Source organism: Ambystoma mexicanum, chromosome 11, assembly GCF_040938575.1.
Source record: "Ambystoma mexicanum isolate Mex_15411 chromosome 11, UKY_AmexF1_1, whole genome shotgun sequence".
Classification (NCBI taxonomy): Eukaryota; Metazoa; Chordata; class Amphibia; order Caudata; family Ambystomatidae; genus Ambystoma; species Ambystoma mexicanum.
In genome coordinates, this window is record NC_090934.1 from 1,456,641,933 (window position 1) to 1,456,667,173 (window position 25,241).

The 25,241-nt window shown below is 45.3% G+C and overlaps 1 protein-coding gene across 2 annotated transcripts in view; it reads right to left on the reverse strand.

Annotated features, from left to right (window-relative positions):
- The window catches only part of PIAS1 (protein inhibitor of activated STAT 1), a 1,034,011-nt gene that overhangs the window by 680,104 nt on the left and 328,666 nt on the right, over positions 1–25,241 (reverse strand). For both annotated transcript variants that reach the window (XM_069625121.1, XM_069625120.1), the window contains exon 4: positions 15,401–15,448. In XM_069625121.1, the coding sequence (XP_069481222.1) occupies positions 15,401–15,448 (48 nt within the window). The remainder of the gene's footprint in view (positions 1–15,400; positions 15,449–25,241) is intronic.

Below are 25,241 nucleotides of genomic sequence, written 5' to 3' on the forward strand. Positions count from 1 at the left end.
ACTTAAGCAGGGGAATAAATTGGGCTGCAGGTTTCTCGTCGCCCACGATATTTTCTGCAAAATATTTTTCCTGTTGGATCTCTTGCGTTTCGATCCTGAAATGCTCTGCAGACCTTAGGAGTAAATCATTGAACAGGGACTGGTTGTCCACAGGGGAGTCGGGTAAAGGAGGGTCTTGCGGGACCGGAGAGTCCATGCAAAATCTACCAACTGTCATCCTGATCGTGCCCCGCCCCGCCCCGCCCCCCCCAGCGTCGTACTCATCGACGTCGTCATAAGGAGGATCATCCTCATCCATGTATACATCACCCCCTGCATCCAGGTCGTACAGATCCGAGGAGAGGCTGGAGTTTTGGGGACTGGCTCCACGGACAGTTCCACTGGGGGAAAATATCTTTTCTTAGCCAGTTGCGCCGGTATTTGGGACGGAGAGGCTGTGTCTCTTGTGTTTGAGCCAGACGCCTGGGTAGTGGGAGTCGTGTTGGCAAGATTTATGAGAACATGTGGTCTACAGATACGACTATCAATATACTTTGTGGACCATGAGGCGGAACTTGGGATAGCCCCTCAGTAGGCAGGGGTAAAAGTAGGGGTAGAGGTGGGATATAGCTCTTCCTCAAATAGCACTTCCTCGTCTACACAGAAAGGATCTGGCTGCTCTACTTGATCAGTCTCCTCATAGGGGTCTCTGCCAGGAATAACCACAGGTTCTGGGGTGGATGACTGCTCTCTAGGTCTGTCTCTCCTATCCCCCCCCCGAGTCCTTATCCTTAGAGGAGCTGGACTTGTGCTTTTCTTTACGATCCCTGCTCTTAGAGGAAACTTTTTTGGAGATAGGGGTCGGGTAGGGCCAGAACGGGGCAATCCCGACTCCCTGGCTTTGTCCCTGGGTGTAGGTCAAGTCTTGACTGCGGGGATGGCATGCGCTGCGATTTTCGACGCCGCGAGGCCGGGAAGGGGTGTTTCGAGTCCGACGTCTTGTTTTAGCGGGCTTGTTGTGAGACAACTGTACGGGGTGCTTGGAGGACTTCTGATCAGAGGATCTGCCCTTTGTCGTCGACTCTCAGCGTGCGACTTTGCCCGCAACGCTGTGGGGAGAGTGCTTAGTGTGGGGGAGTGTTGTGCCCTTGCCGCCGGGTGTCTTCCCCGTAACAGGACCGCCGACTTGTCGGTTAGAGTCGGGGGGTTGGCACTGGGGAACATAGAGGTTCCTCGTCAACCTTGCCGTCCGAAGGGACGGCGTTTCTGCCTTCGCTGGACGCCCTTTCAACGTTCATGGCGGCCTCTGCCTGCATGGCGTGATTAGCCCAACGCTTTGTCTGCCTGTCCTTGAGGGTCTTGGGTCGGAGCAGTTTACAGGCCCAACAATGAGCCTAGTCGTGGTCTCTGTACAAACAAAGGTTACACACCCTGTGTTTGTCGACCCAGGTATATTTTTTATTGCAGGATGGGCAGAATTTAAAGGGATTACGCCCCATTTTGTTGGCAGACAGCTGGGCAACAATGGGAAATGGTGGGAATATGCATTTTTATAACCATCCCCTACTCTCCCTACTGTAAGGCCGAGGCCGAAAGGGCCTTCCAAGGCCAGGTGACGCCATCGAAATATTCATCCGACGGTCCGCTTCATAGGCTTCCTGGAGTCTTCACCGCGTCGACACACGGCGTCGTAAAGGACAGAAAGAGATGATAACAAATTATAAAGGTCAATGGCGTAAGCTGAAATGCACTCTGCAAATATGCGACCGCTCATGATGGCGGAAAAAAACAATCTGAGGGATCATGGGTACAGGGGACGTCACAATAGGGATAATATTACTGGCACGCCCCTTTTCGACGTCCATTTTCAAGTTTCGAAAAACAACTAATACTCTGCAGCTTCCACTAGATGTAGGCCTATGCATAGCAATTGATCTAAGCAGATTCCACAAGCATCAGAAAATACAATACAGTAGGACAGATTCAGGAGCAATCTCTTGTCAGTTCTATACTAATGCAGTCATTAGTCATAGTGGTCGTTAGAACATAGCCATTTAAGGGTGTTTCGGCTGAAGCTATAGTGGGACTGATCTATTCTAAGCTCAAGTGGCTGTGCATTCCACTGCTGGGCAGTTTTTACTGGGAAACTGTTTGCGCCTACTTTTTTTAGTCTGAATCTGGGTATCTGAAGGCAGTGAGAGTTGACTGCCCTGGAAGGGTGGGAGGATGTTTTTTTGATTGTTTTCTTAAGATATGATGGGACTGCGTTATTTAGACATTTGAAGGTTAGAGACACAGTTTTGAAGAGGATCCTATCGTTAATTTTAAGCCAGTTATGTCTCTCCTATTAGATACATGCTCTCTAGTGTGCAGGTTCAAAGCCGTTCTGAGTGTATTGTTCTGTAGTGTCTGTATTTTGTGGATTTATTTATTGACTCCGAAGTATAATGCGTTACAATAGTCGTGTTTAGATAAAATGAGAGCATTGGCTAAGATAATGCAGCTAGCTTGTGACAAGAAGGGTCTACATGCTCTAATACGTTTAAAGGTATAGGCAGTGGAAGAAGCCAAGGAGTTTACCCGTTTTCTTAAAGTTAACGTGGACTCCAGATAGAAACCAAGATTGTATTCTATCACAACTCGAAACTCAGCATCTTGCCACTAGATTGTTGCATTTATTGTACTTTTGCATAATCACTGGGTATACCCACCAAACTATTAGCACCCCCAGTCCTGACCACCATGTCCTGTTCTCATCAGTATTACTACGCACCCAACAAGTTGCACCTGCAGAATTACTCTCCCAGTGACTCCTACGGCGACGCCCACAAATGTCCCACATACTGTTCATATTAACCCACCAAACTAACATTGCAATGTTATTTTCGCTTATCTTGTCCGGTTTACTCCATCACACAGCTATGCATACTAGGGATCACAACCCCTACCCTGCCATCCCAGCCGATCATGACCAGGAGACTTAGACTCTCCTCTCACACCGATTAGTGACCTCCTGTTACCTGAAAACAGAGCAGACCACCATCCTATCATCCCCGTACCACCAATAACATACCACACAGGATACGTATATCCCGACCCCACAAGCTAACCACTTTGGCCACCACAGCTCAACCCAAATCACAGTACTTTCCCTCCAAAGCCCAGTCCGCAAACACAGTACACAGATCCACCACCCATACCCTACCCACACAATTCTTCACCCAACACTCGTCTGAAAGGGGCATTACTGAATGTCTGATCCTTAGGCGCACATGCTATTGATGTACACAAACTTATACTGGAACACCAACTAGACTTCCTAGCAATGACTGAAACCTGGCTCCAGCCAGTCTTCGGTCCACTACTGACTCTAGCCATCCCACCGGATTACACCATTTGCAGAACTGACCCCCAAGATGCCACAGGAGGAGGAGTAGCCATTATTGCCAAAACCTCCTTACAGTTTAGAGCCTGCATCACAGATAAAATAGACGTCACGAGTTTCAACTTCTTAAACCAACTACTGACACTAAAACAACCTTTACTTTCCTCATAGTCTACAGAGCACCCAGCTCTTCTAATCACCCGGATAGATATCCCCTTATTTGTAACTCCTATTAAACCCAAGAATAAGTGTATATTACTAGGAGACCTAAACCTTGACTTCAATGATGTTCAGGATCATAAATCTACAGCATTCCACACTGCACTACAAGATATGCAGTTTTCTCAAATTGTTAATGCTCATACTCACAACAAAGGCAGAACCCTAGATTGGTTTGTAACCCTGAATACCAAAGTATCCCTTGAAGACATCCTAAAAATATCCTGGCCTGACCATTTCTTAATTTGTTTCAATGCATCAACCACAAAAGCCCAATATTCGCCCCGACCGCCACCCATTCCAATACTGGTGAGAAATTCACGAAAGCGCACACCAGAAAACTTGACCCCAGTCCTTAAACTACTTGAGGCACAGCCTAAAACTAATTCTAACCCCGACATCATATCCCTATTTTACCATTCCTGAAAAAAGCCATTGATGAAGTAGCCCCACTTAAGTCCAAACTAGCTAGACCCAAGCGTAGCAATTCTTGGTTCAATGACTAACTTATCGAACTCAGAAGAAATGTAAACATGCCACCATTGAATCCAAAAAAGACCTCCAATTACTCTCACATAAATATAAGCTAGCAGTTATTACACACAAAGCCAGTACCCTAAACTCACGCCTCATGAATGCCGCGTCCAACAGCAAAGAACTGTTCGCAATTCTTAGAGAATTGGAAATGCCTATCCTTCGTTCTAGTCCAGTTATCGTTAGCAAACAATGGTGTACCACCATTCAAAATGCCATAGCCACCAAAATAAAGTCTCTCCAGGATAAAATCATTATGAAAAGAAAACTACTTGTCCAGAGCAGTGACAGCACCCAGATTGTCTTGACTGATAACATGGCATCAGCTACCCAGTTCAACTTCACCCCAGTCATCCAAGACCAAGTACTTAAGACTATTGCTTCCCTCAAACCGTCACATTGCAAAGATGACAGTTTTCCTGCCAAACTAGTCAAGTCCTGTACTTCAAAGCTAGCCCCCATCATTTCCAACTTTAACGCTTCCTTCAGTTCTAACTCCGTCCCATCAGACATTAAAGAAGCTTGAGTGACGCCCCTACTGAAAAAACCCACCCTACTATTCCCACTAACTACAGACCAATTAGCACAGATTACCACAGTCCCCTTCCTCCTTAAAATAATCCACAAAATCTCATACACCCAAATACAAACTCACCTAGAAAATAATCTACTTTGCGACAGAATCTGGCTTTCGACACAAACACAGCACTGAGACAGCATTACTTGATCTAAAAAAAAAAAAAATCAGGTGGACGCTATCAGTGACTCGGGCAAACTATGCATCTTACTACTACTTGACCACTGCGTTCAATCTTATCGACCATGACAAACTATGCCTAACCTTATCGAAAAACGCACCAGTAGCCATTGGTGAGGAGGCGGCAGATCCCATAACAGTCCCTATAGGAGTACCGCAAGGATCATGCCTTTCCCACAATCTCTACAATGCTTATACGAAACCTTTCTAAGCAGCATTCAATGCCATGGGAGTAATCTATACTACCTTTGTGGATGATACACAGGTACTCATTCTAATTCTGGTAATCAAGAACAGGACGCCATTCTGAAATAAATTAAGTCACTCATCCAGAAATGGATGGGAACAATAAATCTCTGCCTTAATGGTGAAAAGACCGAGATTCTATTTGTCGGCTCCCCGGCCGAATTGAAAAAAATTACATCAGGACTATGCCTCTATTGTCATGGATGGTACACCTATTCCCATCTTAAACCAAGTCAAAACCCTAGGGGTCCATCAAGATTCAAGCCTCACTAGGCGCAAACTCATTTCTCTCAGTCGACAATTTCTCACTACGCAGAACTGCATTACATTGGCAAGAGCTCTTATTTGGTCCGATTACTGCAACATACACTTGCTGGGCACCTCCAAGAAAAACCTAGCCAAATTGCAATTACTGCAAAATAAAGCTCTCAGAGCAGCACTGGGTATCAAAAAAGGTGACCACATTTCACAGTCCAGGAGAGAGGTGCACTGGCTACCCATTCAAGGTAGAATACTTCACAAAACTCTTACCACCACACAAGTGTATTACCCAAAACGACCCCATCTACTTGAACCAATGTCTTACTCGAAAAATATCAACCAGACTCCTTAGATAAAAGTCTAGCACTCATCTTCTCATTCCCCGGTTCAAGAATTCTAGAACGGGCGGGTCCAGCTTCCCTGTAGCAGCTCCCAGAATCTGGAACTCACCCCCAGCTAACATAAGCAATGAGCCCTCCCACAACCACATTAAGAAAATCCTCAAAACTTGGCTATTTAACAAATTCTAACTTGACCACCTCATAAGCCTTGCTCACAACCACATGACTGTCAACCAACCATAAATGTATAATGCTGTCAACCGATTTGTCTCTGTAACTACTATGCCTTTGTCATTATCTTAATCACCCTACATCTTTGCCTTGTAACCATGCTTTTAAAAAATAAATACCAAATAATGACCACAGATCAATCGGGATGGAAGGTAAGGATGACCTATCAAGAACACCTTGGCCTTGGTGATTACAGTGTAATCACAGGCAGCAATGGACCACCGATAGTAAATCGATAGGAGGGGAACGGGTGAAGGTAACTACAGCACCATTATAAGAGTGGGGGATAATGCTTGCCCAACCAAGTACTATGCTCAAAAACATAGCTGGGAACAAGCCACGCCATCGCCCTAGAAACTAGACAGTCAGGAAAGAAAAGAGAGTATCCCTACCCGTATGACAAGCGCATACATAGAAAAAGAATTGCAAGGATTTCAAGACATAACCCACTAACCCAAAGCTCAAGTTTCTGCATACTTAACTCACAAAAATCCACACCACCACTTCTCGCACAGCAAATCACCCGCACTTCATTGTTTGTTGTTGCAGTGTGTTGAACACTTAAATCGCACGAACAGCACATGAGGACTTGCATCGATCCGGTATTCACAACCAAGCTCAGCGCACAGTGAAAACCGAACTGAAGCTGTCAACAGGACACCACGTTCTCACTTTCCTACGCCCTCTTCACCCGAGTAACCCACCTGAGCGCATGGCGACCAATTCCGTTGGTGACGGTGTACTATATTAAATACCTTTAGCATTAACATCTCCTCAAACTGATCACCACCCATGCTGCAAAAGTAAGGAGGAGTCACAGTTTGACCTCACTAATGATGCCCAAGAAGGCTGAAACACGTGTATGGGGTTACTGTTGGTACTCTTGTTCAGAGGAGAATTGCCTAGCATTACGGCACTGGACTGCCACAGGGCAGGACAAAGGCTGATATGCGGGGAAATTTCTTCTCTGTGAAAGGGACAGTGAGCTAAAGACTTGGTAGTCTCTCTCCCAGGGGTTATTCACCCAAGAACAGGTCATTGGGCTGTGTTTGTGCTGGTAGAGAGATTCCCAGACCCCCCCCCTTGTATTGTGAACATTAGCCGATTTGCCATCTAGAGAGCATCGCAATTTATTAACCTGTGCAAGATTAAAGTAGAACCGTGAACATTAGCCTGCACCACTTCCAGAGAGGATTGTGAATAGTAGACTGCTTTGCAACTAGAGCGGACGGTGAACATTAGTGAGCATCACATCTAGCGAGGACTCTGAACACTAACCTGCCGCCCATGTAGAGAGGTTTGTGGATTATGAATCCTCTCCTCCTTGCATCCAGATACGATTACAAACAATAACCTATGTAACATCTAGAGACGAATGAGATTACAAACCAGTGAATCTTCTCAGGCTCACATCCGAGGATTGTGAATATCTGTTTACGAAACCTCTAGAGGGCATTGAGATTTACAAACCAGGACCATAACTAAGAAAGAATTGTGAACACCAGCCTGCCCCACATCTAGAGAGGACTAGGAATAATAACCTACTTCCCGACGAGAGGATTCTGAAATCTTCTGAACATAAGCCTGCATCACATCTAGAAAAGACTGAACATTAACTTGCCTCGGCCCTAGAGAGAACACTAAATATCAGCCTGCATCATTTGCAGAGAAGGTCACACACTTTTCTCACAAACTGTTAGAGAGTTTGCCCCAGCTATATACCGACTCCAGTTACACCATCCCCCAGCCACTAACCACAGCCTGATTGTCTGTTCTCCTCAGCCATATATAGAGCCAGACACGGTGGTACCTAGTCAACCACACCACAAAACAAATCGCCTGCCTGTTCCAGACAAACCAGCCTCCCCTCAGACTTGCCCCAGGAGACAAAAGCGTGACCGTGCACGACGATCACACCATGCCCATAAAACATACACGTAAGCAAGGAAGCAAAGAAGCAAAAAACCAAACGAAACCAACTAGGAAGAGAACCTACAATCATACACCCAAAAACTAAAAAAACAATACCAAGCCAACAGAGAAAAGCACTGCACATGGGCTACCGCCCATGCAACCTCAAAACAACCTCAAAGAAATCTCAAAAGGATCATGAACCAACTAACTCCAAGGAACGCGGCTCCAACAATCCAAACGCAAAACAAAACCTCCACATCAACCTACTGCCAAGTAACCAAAATGCCATGAAAATGAGCAGGACCACGAGACAGTAAAATGGAAGAGAACACAAACCTGACTGAATGCCACCATAGATCCACAACTGCGGAAAACACCCCCACCACACCCATACCCACACTAACAAAACTGAAAACACAACGACCACCGGCAGAAGAGAAAATTCTCTATACCCACCCAAAACCATACCTCGCAATCAACCACTCACCGAAACAAATCAATAAAACAAACAAATCAAGAAAGACTGACAACAGAACATAGCCACGCAGAAGAACGAAAAAGGCCAGAGAGAACAAGAACAAATCGACACCGTGACCCCATACATCACAAAAACACGAGGCCTAACCCTTCAACAGCCACAAAATACAGAAGAGGAACATGAAGAAAACAAAACCCAAGACTTAACCTGGAAGAACTATTCGACGACGACACAAGCACGACTGTACCACCACTACAACCGGAGACCTACATGGAAGAAAAACAAAAACACTAGTCGGAAGAAAACCCCGATAATAAAGCACAAGCCAAATCAAAACATAAAAATCGACTGCAACCTAATCAACAACAGGTTGACGTCAAAAATCACAACTGAAGTTTTCAACCTGCTGTGCGACAACGGCCTAGACATCCTATTGGTCACAGAAACATGGCTGGATAACTACAAAATCACACTCCACAGCTGCCTCCCCACCAACTTCAAATGCCTACAATTAAACAGAAAAGGAAAAAAAAGGAGGATGCCTTGCAATAGCGTTCAAAGAACACCTGAAATTAAAAACAGACGAACCGCTAAAAATCAAGAACTGCGAATCCATGGTCATGCAAATATCAGCAAACCCAAAAACAAACAAATTCATACTGATTTACAGAGCACTGGCATACGATGCAACATCGACAACTTCATAAAAGCCATCATCAACATAGCCATCCAACATGACCATCTGATAATCCTGGGGGACTTCAACATATGGTTTGAAGAAAAACACAGCAAATCACAAAGGAAAACTACTAAGTCAACTAGCAACCATGAAACTACAACTGGTCAAAAGAGCAACACACAGCAGAACAAAAATCTTATCACCACTGCACCACCGATACAAATACTCTGAAGCGACCATCTCAACATCCCATTTGTGATCAAGCTACAAACTAAAGCAACCAGCCCCTCAAACTCCCGACCACTACAAAAAGAAACTGGAAAGCCATCAAAGCAAGCAACCTAATAGAACATCTTGAACTCACAAAACCATCCACAACCAAACTGGACAAGGCAGACCTAGACGGACAAACATAGCTACTACATAAATGAATTGATCAACAGGATCTCCCCCGAAAAGCTGTTCACCCCTTCATGGCAAAAAGGATCACCCCAATACTATGCACCACGAAAAACAACAAGAACCTGGAACTAGAATGGAGAAAAGAATATGACCAGGGTAAAAAAAACTGTTCCAGAGACAAATTTGTTCATACAAGAAGGACATTCAAAAAGGCAAAGAAAAGGCACTATGACGACAATCACCAAAGCCACCAACACACAAAAAGAAATGTATTTTATTTGTATTTATTTATTTGTAAAGCGCAGCCAAAACCCTAGGGCATCTGGGCGCTGGGACTTGCATGTTGCACAAGCATGTGTATACAGAAAGTTACAGTTACAATCATTGAAATGGAGGCAAACAAAATAACATGATACAAAATGGTACAGGGCAACAAGTAGACTGAGCAGCTTATATAAGCGATAAAGATTGTATGTGTAAATGGTACAAAAATGAGAGTGAGTAATTAGACATTTTGGAGGTCAAACTATATAGTATACCTTTAAGACCGATAAATATATGTACAGTAACTGAGGATACTAGAGTAACAAGCTACGCCTAGTACAAGATATTTTGTAAAGTCGGTAAGTTCTAGGCCTGCTCGGAGAACCAAGCTTTAATCTTGCTACGGAATTGCGAAAAGGATGGTTCTTCTCTTATGGCTCTAGGAAGGGCATTCCATTTTTTAGCAGCCAGGAATGGGAATCTAGCCCCACCAGCACGTTGTTGGCTGAATCGTGGGACAACAACGCAGTGTGAGATTGCGATATTCTAGTTGGTCGCGTTGAGTTGTGACGGGAGAAGGTGTCGCAGAGATATATGTGAGCCTGGTTATTAACGCACTTATGAGTAAATCAGAGTGATTTGAGGTCTATTCTTTGCTCAATATTTAGCCAATTCAGGTTTAGTCTAGTAGACGTGATATGCTGTTTCCTTGGAATGTTACAGGCTGCTCTGATTGCATTATTTTGCATAACTTGCATTTTATTGATATTTTGTTGGGATGTGCCCAAGTAAAGCGCATTACAGTAGTCAAGCTTTGATAATACAAGAGCTCTTGCTACTGAAATGCAGTTTGTTGTAGTCAAGTAGGGGCGGCAGGCTGTAATAAAACTTGGGGCTCTTTCTCCCACCTGGCGGCAAAAACCTGAAGCAACCTCCAGAAATGGATAAACACAAACAACCATCTAAAATTCAGAAAACTGCTCAAAACAGGCTCTTCAAGACCTCAGAACCAGACAAAGACAACTTAAATAAAACCAAAAATGCAAAGAGCTGATTAATAACAAACCCATGACGGGACAAAAAACACAGGAACCAACAGAAAAGGAGACCACCCAGAGAATCTAAAGAGACAATGCAAGGCTGAACCGATAACGAGCGTCAATCCAACTTGGACCTAACAATACCAAACAGGGTTGAAACTGACAACAAATCCACCCCCCCTGCCAGACAGTACAAAATAACCTCATGTGTTAAACCACCAACCCAAAGCAACCTTGCATCCACCTATCAACTATTACCTCACAATTATAAAATAGCCACCCTCAAACCAACCTCACCATATAAGCTTCCCGCCTGTCAAAACAAATCCACTGTTGTCCCACTAAGAAACCTGCACCTAAGCTAGTAAGTAGAAGATAGAATCCACTTGACTAACATACACGAAACCCAGGCAGAATCTCTGGAGATGGACTTGCATCTCGCATGACTAACCCGACACAACCAAAATCAACTGGAGACATCGCTATGGTGACTGTCTTGCGTCAAATCTGGACATGGTGGTAGCTGAACCACATCGCATCCAGATAGAGCCACGGGAACGGGCAACAATTAGATAAATCCATGGGGACCAGTTTGCATCATGCACAGACTGGAATGGGAGGGCTGACTCGAGTAACAAAGATAACATTGTAGAGACTGACTGGAGTGACATATGGACAGAGGCGAGGGACAACTGGGTGTCATCACGGAACAAGGTCACTGCAAGGAAGGACATTTGTCTAAATCTTGAAAGACCCGCAAAATGAGTGTGCATCTCTACAGACAACTATGCTAATAACCAACCCGAGTAAAACTACACACCTCTGTATACACCTCTCAAACTCTAAATAAACACAACCATGCCTCTAAAAACCACTTCAAACCGCACACACTTCACTGCAACAACAAACAAACCACACAGCCTACACAACAGCACACAACGGATACCGACTGTATACTGCACCAAGAAGCTCAGCGAACAGTGTGAAATGGAGCTGCCAACATCACATCACAGCTCTCTTGCTCTTTCTCCAAACTCTGTCCTACTAACGTACCCAAACCTACCCACCTTCTTTCTATTTTAGATCCGCCAGGGAACCACTCCGGTGGTGAAGGATATTTATACTGCGCACTAACATTAACACTCGATGCATGTTTTTCAACACTTTTTGAATTCCAGACTAGGTTACCGACATTGCTGCACACTAAATTGCTGTTAACATGTTTTGAAATGTGGATTATGCTAATGAAATTAGAGTGGCATTCAGACAAACTCTGTAGGTATGATGTATTGGCGGCACTAAAAAGGAAAAACATTGCCAAAAAAAAGTCAGATGTCGTAGCAAAGTAGTCTGTGTGAATTTCTCAAATTCATCCGATTTATCCATGAGCACACAATGTACAGAGCAGCTAGAGTCTAATCATTGCTGCATAACGAGGACACACATAAAACATTTGTGAATAGGAATATATTGCAATATCACATGTGAGAGCCAGTTTGCTCATCGGCAACATGTTGATGGGAGTATAATGTGAAAGGATTCGTTTGGCAGCGGAAGTGTAGCAGATATTACAAAAGGACTCTTGTTGGACAGAAACCAAAATAAATCTCACTGAATGGGGCACAAATGGGGAGCAAATTGATCTTATTTATTGGTTTGGGATATGGTTCTCATTTTTCCAATCAGACATCTCAACTAAAAAGTGAAATGTTCTCAAATTCAAACTCACTTTCTGCGACATCTGGCTTTTATTACCTAGTAGTTCTGGTACAGTTAAACTGAATCTTGAGCGCTTCTTAGGTAAGCATCTATCAACTGCACAAAAGCAATGAAAACACTCTCGGGCCATTTAGACTGAACTGCAATTCTGAATATTTTCTACAAACCTAGGGTATTTCTTGATAATTGGTGTGAAACATGGAAGGAACTATCTAGCATGTCGGTGGTGCATATACAGCAGCTTTTACCAAATGAAGAAAGATCTATTGAACAGACATTGGATTTTGATCCAATGGTCTTCCAAGTTAAATTCCGAACTGATTTGAGTGCTCTTTTCACAAAAAATACTGGGATTAAACAATTTTCTAGACTCTGCCCATCTGTAGAGCCTGATGAAGCATGTTTCCATCAGTGACAAGTCGGCCCAGGAGCATAGACACCGTTTGGTAATTCTAGTTATTTCCAACCCTATGCCAATCAGTGTTAAACTGATCAACCAATTGCCTTTAGTATTTTTTGGTAGGCTGTAAAATGGCTTTATAGCATTTCTCTTACTTGGGTGTGCACGAGTGGGAAACATCCCAGTTTAATTGCTTCTAGAAGGCATGGAATTTGTCTCTCTTGCACAATGTGCAGAAGACTAGCAATCCTCCTTTGGTTAGATATTTATTTTAAAAAAGTTAGGTACCCTTTTTGCTTGATTTGTAGTGGCTGCGGCATCAGCAGGTGCAATAAAGAGGTTAACGAGAAAATGGCAGTTATAATAAATGTTACCGACATCTACTGTAAGCCACATCTGTTCCAACCAGACAACTGTTAATGGTATGGCTTGCAACAGGGCTGCCCATTTTAAACTATCACAAACATATCTTTTGATAGAATACGCCATCTTCACTAGACTCCCATGAGTAGCAACGATATCTGCCCAGAATATCCAAGGAGCTTGCTGCCCAAGTGATTGTTGAGGATATTTATGCCTTCTAACCTGTAGACGGTTCTGCAGCCCATTGTCTGATGGGGCTGTTGAAGAAAATTGATCATGCTGGAGATGGGAACCTCTTCTTTGCTGCCGACAAGATGGAAATCTGGCATTTAGTGTTTTACAGAGTTAGATGGTCAGTAAGGAGCTTTGCAACCCTTAGCCTATTGAGGTCTCTGGATGGCTGCAAATGGGATACAAAAAGGTTGGAGGACTTGACCTGTGAGGAAGGCTTGGAATTCCCCCCCGCTCTCCCAACAATTTTTTCGTTTTAACATGGTTCTGATATCAGTTAACGGGTTGAACAGGAGGCATGATGGGAGTAGGTCTGGTCGAACTACCAGAACCTGACAGAGACCATATAATTGTAAGCAGCATTTTTTAAACGGTAAAAAAAAAAAACATGGGTGATGATCTGAAACTAGATAGGTCGATAGGGCACTTGGTAGGGGGAATTAATCGCCAGTGAACAAGTGAATGACAACAGTGTTTTGCACTGTTGTTCAGAGGGACCCGTACAATTTTAAAACTGGCCCTTGAAGAGCCAAAGGATACAGATGCCCTACTTTTTGGGGGAGTTGCCCCACAGCTAAGAACTTGGGTGTTGGGGTGGTTTTCTGGAAGGATGAGCGCAGCGTTGGCCTAACCCAGATGCACTTCCTAGCAGTCAATTTTTCTCAGGATATTTTCAGACAAACGGCACTCTTTTACAAAGTGACAGAAAGACCATGGTGCCATAACGCAGGGCGCAAAATGTGCAATCGAAAATAGCCATTGCCTAGTGCTAATTGACTTATGGCATGTAACAAATGGTATGCTGGATGTATAGAATCGAGGTGGCAAGTGACCTTTTAGGGCTGGCTAGTAGCTTGCATCTTGAAATTTTGCAACCAGCCTAACAGTCATCCTTTGACTTCATTCAAACAGCAGGCCCAAAAGAAAAAGAAAAGTGACTGAACAAAATAGAAATGAGGTAAAAAGGACTTGTGGAGGGGGTAAAGCAATTCAAGTCCCTCCTTGCCACAAAACTATTTTACTTAGCCACGACAGAGAAAGGAGGACATTAGAAACAGAAATCTGATAAAGTATATGAAAACACCTATTGCAAGGGAGCAAAGTTAGCTCATGGTGTGGACAAACAGACTGGCATAACGTATTCAGGGATTTAGGCACAGACTGGCTCGCTTGAAGGGCTCCTTTTTTGCCCATTAAGCATGCTTATGTTTCACTGCATCCCTTTTTCTGCCTTTTCAGTCCTGAGAAACAGTTTAAATTCCGCTCTACTGTGCTTTTTGTAAGAAATGTTGGTAAAAATGAAACCCAGGTAAAGCCAGCTACAGTACTTCGTGTTAAAAAAAGTTCTCTCTTGTATAGCACTCGGACAGCCGGAATATAGGTGGGGATATTCACTTTTAATATAAATTTACATCAGATTCTATTCATATTTTGGCAAAGAACAAAATTGCATCAAACAACAGAATGTTTCCTCAAATCTCAATCTTAAAATGTACATGGTTTACTACAACTAAACAAGCAGTTAAACACTAGCTACATTTCATTTCTGAATACAAATTATCCAAAATGGCTCCTCCACAATTTGTGCCTCTGCTGCCAATTACCAATTGGTTTTAAGGGGAAATTGCTCACTCTTATGCTCTGGAGCACAGCTTAGTGCTAAAGATCACTTTCTAAAAATAAAAACACTTGTTGCCCAATGGCGAAATGAAAGTAAATATTTTTCCTCTGTTGCCATCTTCATACGAGAGCTGGTTTGGAGAGCAACATGTGTGCACTACATCACACGACTGCTAAGCAAACTAAAACAGAGCCGTAAAGCATTTACTAACTTTTCACACAATTGAAGTGGCGGTTATCAGTTTTTCGCAAATATTCTTCCTCGCCAATTATTTTACACAAGGTTTACAAAGAAGGTTCTGGACTAATAGGCATACTTACAAACATGTATACATACCTTAATTGTACTTGAACTGTGAAGTCACATTTGGTCCCAGAGATATCCCTAAGAAACAAACAGATAACAGTTCAAAAACCTACCACCAAACAGAGCCATTAACGGGCCACAGCTTTAAGCATGGATGGACATTGCTGTGATAAGAATAAGAACATTAGACAACCAAAAAGAGGTCTTAAACCAAACTGATACAGAAGCCAAAGACAATCTGCCAAATTCAGCCAAGTCATTTTCCGATATGCATTTGTAAACAATGTAATCATCTCTCGGGTGAAATAAGCGTTCTAAGTGAAAAGATCCATTAAAAAAGATCTTTTCACCAAAAGATCGATTTAGAAAGACTGCTCCGAACTGTCACGCCCCCACGACACACTAGTGCGCACAGGGGCAGACAAGCACGACGGGACCCGGAAGTGCAGGACAAGAACAAGAAATATATATATATCGGACCAGAGTTTGGAGGCAGCCATGCCCTTTAAGGGCATGGCTGCCTCCAAACTCCTAATGAGGCCCATTGTATTGAAAAATAAAATTATATATATTTTAACGCTTTTTGAAGGTCAGGAGAAAAACAATGATCAAAAGAAAATTGGGCATTGTAAATCGGTCTTTTTCTGTTGAGACCTTTAAAATTACGTCTTTTCACATAGAACCGATATAAGAACTACTGTTAAAAACACTTGTTTCATAACTGGGACACAAGGGGGTCACAGAATTTTATTTTTCAATACAATGGGCCTCATTAGGAGTTTGGAGGCAGCCACGCCCTTAAAAAGGGCACGGCTGCCTCCAAACTCGGGTCCGGGTTCCCTGAAAGGGGAAATACCGGGCCATTCCGACCTTGGAGGGCCCGGGATTTCCCCCTTCAGGGAACCCGGACCATCCCCACTCCCATTCAAGCCCCCACAGGGCTCAATGGGAATGGGGAGGGAGCTAACGGGCCCGTTAATAACGGGCCCATTGTTCGCTCCCTGGTCCCCTCTCGGGACCCGCAAAGGTCATCTGGTCTGACCAGACGTCCAGAGCAGGTCCCGCGAGGGAACCGCGTAATAGGGCATATGGGTTTAACGGCGCTGGCACCTTTAACGGCGCCATTAAACCCATACCACCAGGGTCCTAATGAGGCCCAATGTGCCAGTTTAAAAAGAAAGACACCTAGGAGATTAGAGGCTAGACATGTATGACTATGTTCAAGCAGATTACTTTTTCTTTTTTTTTTTTTTTTAAGAGTCACTCGCAAGCAAGCCAAAACATGCGGCATTAAAAAGGCAAATATATTTCAAATCTGGAACACTTTCTGCGAAATAATCGATCACAACTCAACACCAGATATATCGTTATCCGAATACCTGCCTTCCAACTACCTTAAACTCTTCTACTCACTTGGAGAAAGGTCAAGTTTAAAATACACAGAAGAGGAGACCTGTGAACAGCAAGATATCTCTTTAATTATGCCAAACATTGGCAGGTTACTTCTGGAAAAGAGGTCCTGAGATCTCAATCATGGAACTAGTGCTTCAGCTTCAAATATTCTACAAAATGTTTGTATCGCTAATGCAGATTTATAAGCAGGTTGCCAAAATGGAGAAATAAAATGGGGCTAGGTCCACCAAAAAAAAAAAAAAAAAAAAATGGAAAACAAAATGCTAAGTAATTATCCATTACTTTTATTATCCATTTACTTAATTGTCTTACAAAGGACTGTCTGAACTTCCTAGCTTTTCATTTGGAGATTTTGAACTTTTCTGTGGTAAACAAAAATTATGCTGACAGATAGAATTCCACTTAGGAAGACTTGCAAAATAAATTGAAAAAATGAAATGGATTGTTAAAAATTTTCAGCACTCATTGCTGCCAAATAAATAAATAGGTCACTGCCGTTTAAGAGAGTGAGCACCGCAAACATCAACATAGCCAATAATTGATTTAACAAGTATGGAAAGATGCCATGTAAAAACCACCATGAGATCTAGTAGGTTAATTTGCCAGCATACTGGAACATAACCCATCACAAGCATATCCAGTATCCAGCTTTAATCTCAACAACCATTAAAGCTCCCAAGTCCTAAACGCAATTGCCATGTTTGCCGTCAATACACCATTGAACAATTTAATACAATTTCTCTCTGGTAAATCTTCAAATTCAGCCCTAACAAAATCCAGGTATTTGTTGGAGCTTTTTTGGTGTATTGCTGCAATTTAAACATCTTAGCTGGGGATAGGGTTGATTAACTGGAGAAAAATACCAACTTGTACGATGGGTCCTAGAAGCATAAGAAATTCAGCATGAGGAACCAAAAAAAAAAAATAATAAAACTGGTATTACATCTAGGTCCCAACTCACAATACGAAACAAGTAACCTAACTATTTTCTCCAGTGTTGCCATCTTTCATAGATTCACATTCTGTCGAATATATCCCCAGTCAGGTTAGGAATCCTCGGTACAATTTGCAGTTGGTAAAATCCAGAAAGAAAAATATTTAAGTGTAGACAACACATTTAAATTGATGATAACCTCAGACAATGAGGTGGCTAGACCAACCCAAAGCCCATCATCGCTTATGGACCATCTTCATATTTTTTCGAACAAAACATTTACATCATTAAACATCAACTGTGCTTTAAGGGCGCTTGGTTGGGACCTCTGAATCTTTGAAAGATACCAATAGTGAGAACTGTAGTTACAAGTATTTAGACTTGTTTAATCTCCAGCAAGGGGTCTTTCATAGATGCAGGTGCTCCATGTACATTACATATCAGTATACTAAATACAGGGAGGGTGGTATTGCCAGAAATAAATAAAGCAGAGTTTTTTTGAAGAACAGATGCTGCAGTACCATTGCATCAGCCTCAGAACAGATTCCATATAGCAGTGTTTTGTGAATTTCTTGAAATTGGCCAAAAGCAGAGGCTCGCGCCAGATTCGTTGGGCCTATAAGCTCGGACTGCCGCACCAAGTGTGGCCGGGCAGTGGTGGCCTGTGGGTGCATTGTCCTTAACGGCACGGCTCAAACTGGGGCCTGGTCCTGTTCCACCTGAGCCAGCTTCGGACGCTGTGGGCATAATTTGCAGGAGGCCCGTCCGAGTATATGGGCGAGACGACCCCGGCCTCTTAGAGAGTTGACACTGATAGCCACGGAGGAAAGCACTGGAAACGTGCTGGTGCGACAAGTGCTGCAGGAGGAGGGTCATCCCTCTAGAACTGCTCAGTGACAATGAACGGTCCCCATAGTGAAGGTATGCAGATTGAGCACTGTTGGTACATCAGCAGAGAGTCTCCTACTTTGGGGCTTTGTCGCCGAGAATGGTTTAGGGGGACAAAAACCATTCTCCTTCAAAAGGAGTGGGGGGGTTGTGAAAAAAAAACAAGACTCCCAGCAGTGCTCGCTGCGCCTGCACAGGGAGCCGTGGAGGCGCAATGGCCATCAGATGACGCTGAGATGGGCGTAAAGGACATCTTGTTTCACCTCAAAGTAGGCATCAGTAAGCTCAGTACTAAAATGGACGCACTCACTAGCAAGGGTGATCTTCAATTGAGGTTGTATAAACATGGGGTCAGGCTAGATGAAGAAGACAACCGGATCTCGGAATTAGAGGATGCCACTATGCAGTTCCCGGCCAGGATGGCAGCTCTGGAGGCGGCGGTAAAGGCAGTCATCGCAAAGAACGAAGACCTTGAAGGGCTTGCGAGGCAGAATAGTAGATGACTGGGTAGGGAAACACGAACAGCAGCTGGCCGGCAGGATGGAGGACTTTGTTGACACATTCTGCACAACGGTCTTCGACAGGAGCAAGCTATTCACAATGTTCATTATGGAACAAGCATACAGATGCCCTTCAACGCGCCTGTGCCATGCATCCGTCCGTGCCTCAATTGCGCCGATCCTTCATTTTCGAGACTGGGACACGATTCCAAGGCTGTCAAAAGAGAAAGGGGAGCTGGCTTTTGAGAGCGACCGATTCCAGATATTCCTGGACTTCTCGCCATCTGTGCAGGCTTCTAGGAGAACAATTGCAGGTGTGAAAGGCAAGCTCCAGGATCTCAACGTCTGATACTAAACGTTGTTCCCTGCTAAACTTTGGATCCAACATGAAGGGAAATCATAAGTTACTCACTATAGTGACTAACGTAAGTACACTTACCTTTGACCCCTTTCCTCCATACTGCATGGGCGACGGAACCTTTTTCCAACAGAAAAAAACCTTCTTCCCATTTAAATTTAGAGGCGCATGGGGGTGCGGCCCAGGGAGCATGTGCTGCCCTGACTCCGCCCTCCGACGCAACGCCTCAGTACCCATTGATGCGTCGACAAGGAACAAGTCACTTACCTGTAACTGTTGTTCTCCAGCATGGGTCTGGCATGGATTCACATGCTCAGTCCTCAGTCTGGGAATCCTCGGTAAAGAAAAAAATCAGTTTCAGTTTCGTTTCTGAATGGTCTTTCTACTTTTACCAATCACTGGTCTCTGGGTCATACTGCGCCCAGCCAATTAATGCCCTCTACCTAAGCACCTCTCTCTGGCACCAATCTTCAGATTTGTTAGCACGTTAAGTGGCAGTAGGACCAAGAGAAGAGCCGCAGAGGGGAAGCCATGCCAGACCCATACTGGAGAACAATAGTTACAGGTAAGTAACTTGTTCCTTCTCCAGCATGGGGTCTGGCATGGATTCACATGCTCATGAATATAAGAAAACATAGCAGCACCACATGCACAACCACGGGAGGTGGCAAGGCTCAACATTAAGGCAGATGGTCCGACAACGTATTCCATATCTATGACAGGTAATTACCACAGCTGTGCTGCTTCGTAAAATTTTCGGAGTCTGCGTCCTGCGTCGATTAGCTCTCGTCGAGGGCCTCCGTCGAGCCAACGTCACCGGATGTTATAAGTAGGATGCACAAAGCCTGTAGCCTCAGTTGTAGTTTTTTTTTCCCCAGAACGTGTGGCACTAATCTTCTGCCAGTATGACCACAAAAAGCCTTGCGGAAACGTAAGCTGCAATCGCATAAGAAATTCTGTAGCCAGGTAGGGAGGGAGCGATATGGCATACGTCGTCAGACCATCCCATCGAAAGAACGTTAACAGGTAAGAAAGTAACTTGTTCTTCGAGGGGATTGGGTCCTCCGACATATTCCATATCTATGACAGACTCCCAAAGCAGTACGAACGTATGGAGGAGGGAAAGAATTTAGAATACCGAAATTTAGAATGCCCAATCAAATTGCAGAATAGAGGACCGCCTTGCAAAAGGCCAGATCCTGCCCACGGATCGAATCTAGGGAGTAGTGTTTTACAAAAGTATGGACCGAAGCCCATGTGGCTGCTTCACTAATGTTACAACTAGGAACATCCCTCTGCAGGGCAGTAGAGGCAGCCATACCCCTAGTAGAATGGGCCTGTAAGCCTACCAGAGGGTCCTTACCAGCCAAGCGGTAACATTCAGAAATTGCCAAGATAATCCATCTAGACAAAGTCTGCTTAGTAACAGCTTGTCTCAAACGCCTTCCAGTGTATCCTATAAAGAGCTGATCGTCCACTCTGCCCCGGGACATGCGTGAAATGTAGAAACTTAAAGCTCTCCTAGGATCCAACCTATGGAGCCTCTCCTCTTGCTTACCAGAATGCGGAGGAGGATAAAATGACGGAAGAATTAGCTTCTGGCTTAAATGAAATTCCGACACCACTTTCGGAAGAAAGGAAGGACGAACCCTAAGGACAACCCTGTCCTTATGAAACACTGAAGGATGGCTTAACAGAAAGTTCCTACAACTCACTCACTCTGCGAGCGGAAGTAACCGCAACTAAAAATACAGTTTTAAAGGTTAACAATCTCAAAGGACAAGAATGTAAAGGCTCAAATGGAGCACCCATTAGGAATTTTAGAAAAAGGTTCAAATCCCAACCGGACACCTGAAAAGGTGACGATGGAAACACATTAGTGAGCCCTTTCAGAAACTGAGAAATTAAAGGAATTTTGAAATAAGAACACTCCTCAGACGAGCACTTAAATATGGACAGCGCCACCAGGTAACGTTTAATGGTACCCACTTGCAGGCCCTTGTGGGCTAAAGAAAGCAAAACAGACAGAACCACAGGAATGTCACATGAAAAAGGATCCACATTCTTAGCCCAGCACCATTCTCAGAACTTTCTCCAATGTCTGGATGGAGAACCTGACCCACCACCCCCCTCCCGTGAGAGCAGATCGTCTCGGTAGGGAAGACAGCGTGGAAGGCAGATGGACAAGTCGAGAAGGTCCGGGTACCACACTCTCCGGGCCCATGCCGGGGCAATGAGGATCATACGGGAACCGAACCTCCGTAACCTCCGCAGCACTTGCGGGATGACGGGGACTGGAGGAAATGCGTACAGCAGTGAGAATGACCACTACACCACAAACGCGTCCCCTAAGGCTCCTCTTGTAGGAAATTCCCACAAGCAGAACCTTTTGCACTTCCGGTTGACACTGGAGGCGAAGAGATCCACTTGTGGGGTCCCCCGAAGGGCAAAGATCTCCAGGAGAATCTCCTGAGCCAGCTCCCACTTGAGAGATCGCGCTCTGCCTGCTCAGATTGTTCCGCCATCTTGTTTTCGGCCAGATGAACTGCCGAGATCGAAATTTCCTGCTGGATGGCCCAGAACCAGAGCTGCATCACCTCCCTGCACAGAGGAAGTGACCCTGCCCCCCCCCCCTTTTTGTTGAGGTAGTGCATGGCCACTGCGTTGTCCATCAGAATCAGGACATTCTTCCCTCGCACAGTCGGCAGAAAAGCCTGCAGGGCAAGCCTGACGGCCCTCAGCGGCAACAGATTGATATTGAGTCTGGACTCCCGACGGCGACCAATAACCGCTGACTGTCAGCTTGTTGGCATGAGCCCCCCATCCCGTGAGGGATGAGTCCGTCACGATAGTCAACTCCGGCCAGGGTAGCCAAAATGTAGCCATATTGCCTTATACGGCCCACCACAGATGGTCCTGGGCGACCGAGGGCGGCACCTGAACGGGATCAGACATCCTGCCGGAGGACTGTGACCACTGCATCTTGAGAGCCCACTGCAGAGATCTCATCAGCAGATGAGCCTCTGGCACCAAAAGAAAGCAGGATGCCATGAGGCCGAGCAACCTCAAGAACTCCATCGCCGGGAGACTGAGCATGTTGAAACACTTGTGCACCATCTGCAGAATGTGATGAGCCCTCACCTGGGGAGGGAAACACTGCCCCAGGGATGTGTCGAGCACTGCTCCGATGTACTGGAGCCGCTGGGTTGGCGTCAGGTGGGACTTCTTTAAGTTGAGGGAGAAGCCCAGCCTGTGAAGGGAGTGGCATGTGACTGACAGATGATCCAGGACTAGCTCTGGAGAGCGCCCCCTGATCAACCAATCATCCAGGTAGGGGTAGACGTGAATTCCCCCCCTTTCCGGAGATACGCTGCCACCACCATGAGCTTGGTGAAAACCCTCGGGCGGAGGTCAATCCGAACGGCAGGACTCAAAACTGAAAGTGCGAGTTGCCAACCGCGAACCTCAGGTACTTGTACTTGGGATGCAACGGCACATGAAAGTAAGCGTCCTTCAGGTCGAGAGACACCAACCAGTCCTGAAGTTGAAGGGCCTGGAGGACTTGAGAATAACCATCTTGAACTTGTCCTTCCTGAGGAGTTTGTTCAAACCATGCAAGTCCATGATGGGTCTCAATCCCCAGTCTTTCTTTGGAATCAAAAAATAAGGGGAATACCATCCCTTGTTCCTCTCCACTACAGGCACCAGTTCTATGGCACCTTTCTCCATCAGGGATTCAATTTCCTGCGCAAGGAGCGGATCCGGACTCTTCAAAGAGATTCCCTGGTGGATAGTCGTGAGGCCTCTGCCGGAAAGGAAGACAATAGCCGTGGGCTATGATCACCAGAACCCACACATCTGAAGTAATTGCACGCCATCCTACAAGATGCTGCGCCAGCCTTCTCCCAACCAGCGAACCATGGTACATGGCCTCATGACTGAGCTGAAGCGGCTGCGGCAGTGCTTGAGGGCAAAGAGGCAACTGCTCGAGCGGCCTTGGCACCTAGAGTACCTTGTTTTCCACCTCTGGTACTCCTACGTTGGCCTCTTTGCCTTGCAGCTCCCCTCGATTTACCAAAGGTCGAGTAATATCGAAAGGAACTTCCCCTCCGATGCTGTCCCCTAGGACGAAAAGGTGGAGGTTGGCGAACTGCAGCGCTCAAAGACTTCGCTGCAGCCTCCAAGGTCTGCAACCTCTCAAGGCTCTCGTCAGCCTTGCTGTCAAAAAGATGGTCACCATCAAAGGGCATGTTGAGAAGCCGGGCCTGTACATCCCGAGCAAACCCCGACTTCCGCAACCACGCAAATCTGCGCATCACGGTGCTCGCCGCCATGGACCGGGCGACACAGTCTGCCACGTCCAGACCTGACTGAATGGATTCACACGTGGCCTCCTTGCCATCCTGTACAAGAGCAAGAAAACCATCCCATTCCTCCCCTTCGGGGATATGTTCAGCTGCTAAGGAAACACAATTCCACAGAGTATGAGTGAAACGTGCTAAGGCGCACACACGGAGTTGACTGCTTTCAAAGTTGTTAGGGAGAATTCTCATTTTATGGCTAATTTCCTTCACCTAGTGAGTACGCCAGCAGCTTTGCTAGATTTCTGGAGTTTATTTTTTTCACTTGGTAAGAGTGTGAAGAGTGTGAGCTTTTCCCCCCCCCCACTCTTACCCATGTTTTGCCATGTGTCTTTTACCTGTTTTTGTGATTGTGGACTCTGGAGTACACCACTTCAGTAGTCCCCCTCTTTTGTGTGTTGCACAGCACCTTCAACAGGGTTGTCTTTTAGACTTCCCACCGACTCCATTTCTGAGGCTGACTACAGTCGCCCAGAAAAGGGTAAAGTTGCCATTAGCTTTACTTAGTCATTTAACCACAGATCCAGTACACCCATCTTACATGGAGTACTGGAAAGGGTTACTCCATATCCCTTTTTATCTGTACCTAGAGCATTTAGACTTGGCTGGTGGCAGTGGTATCTACCCTAACTTTTCTACCGCGATTATATTATATAAACGTGGCATTGTTTTAGGCCATTATATTGGCCTCAGCCATAAACCCTCTTGACCAAATACTTTTGGCTCCGTTTGAGTTTATTCGCCATTTCTTTTTGTTAACGTCCATCTTGTGTTTTACTTTGCGGAGCAAACCAGGTTTGCCTCCTTTGTTCACTGTCTCTTGGGGGGCTTCTGTCAAGAAGCCCTCCTCCAGGCGCCTGGGTGACTAGGTGGGCCGAATGTGAGGGAGGGGTGTAGTCACCCCCTGCACAGGGTATCCTAGGTAACCCAAGTCGCACTTTGCCATGATTGGCTGAGGTGGATGTCCGGGCTGGACAACCCCCCTGCTGCGCGATTGACAGCCAGGCTGTGTGAATGGGGGATTTTCACATAAAAGGCAGGTCTCTTTGGGCTAAAAGTCAGAGTGGCCGGTGGAACTACAAGGAACCAAAGAGAAGCAGAGAAGACGGCTGCTGCAACTACCCTGTCCCGGTGAAGCCCTGCTGCAGTCGTGAGCCTTCTACCCTTCGACGACCGGAGAAGATCCAGTTCAGAGTCTTCTTCCCTTGAGCCTGGTGGGGATAACCAGCTCATCTTCCACAGCCAGAGGATCCTCTTCTTGGTCGAAATCGCTGCACACTGCTGTAGTGGTCCGGATAGCCATCTGAAGAGCCTCTCCTGTTTTTAAGGAGCGCAGCTTTTATTCACAGTCGCTGCTGCCGGCTTCATCCCTGTGTGGTGCAGACCCCTCCAGACGACGTCCTTCGCACCGAAGATC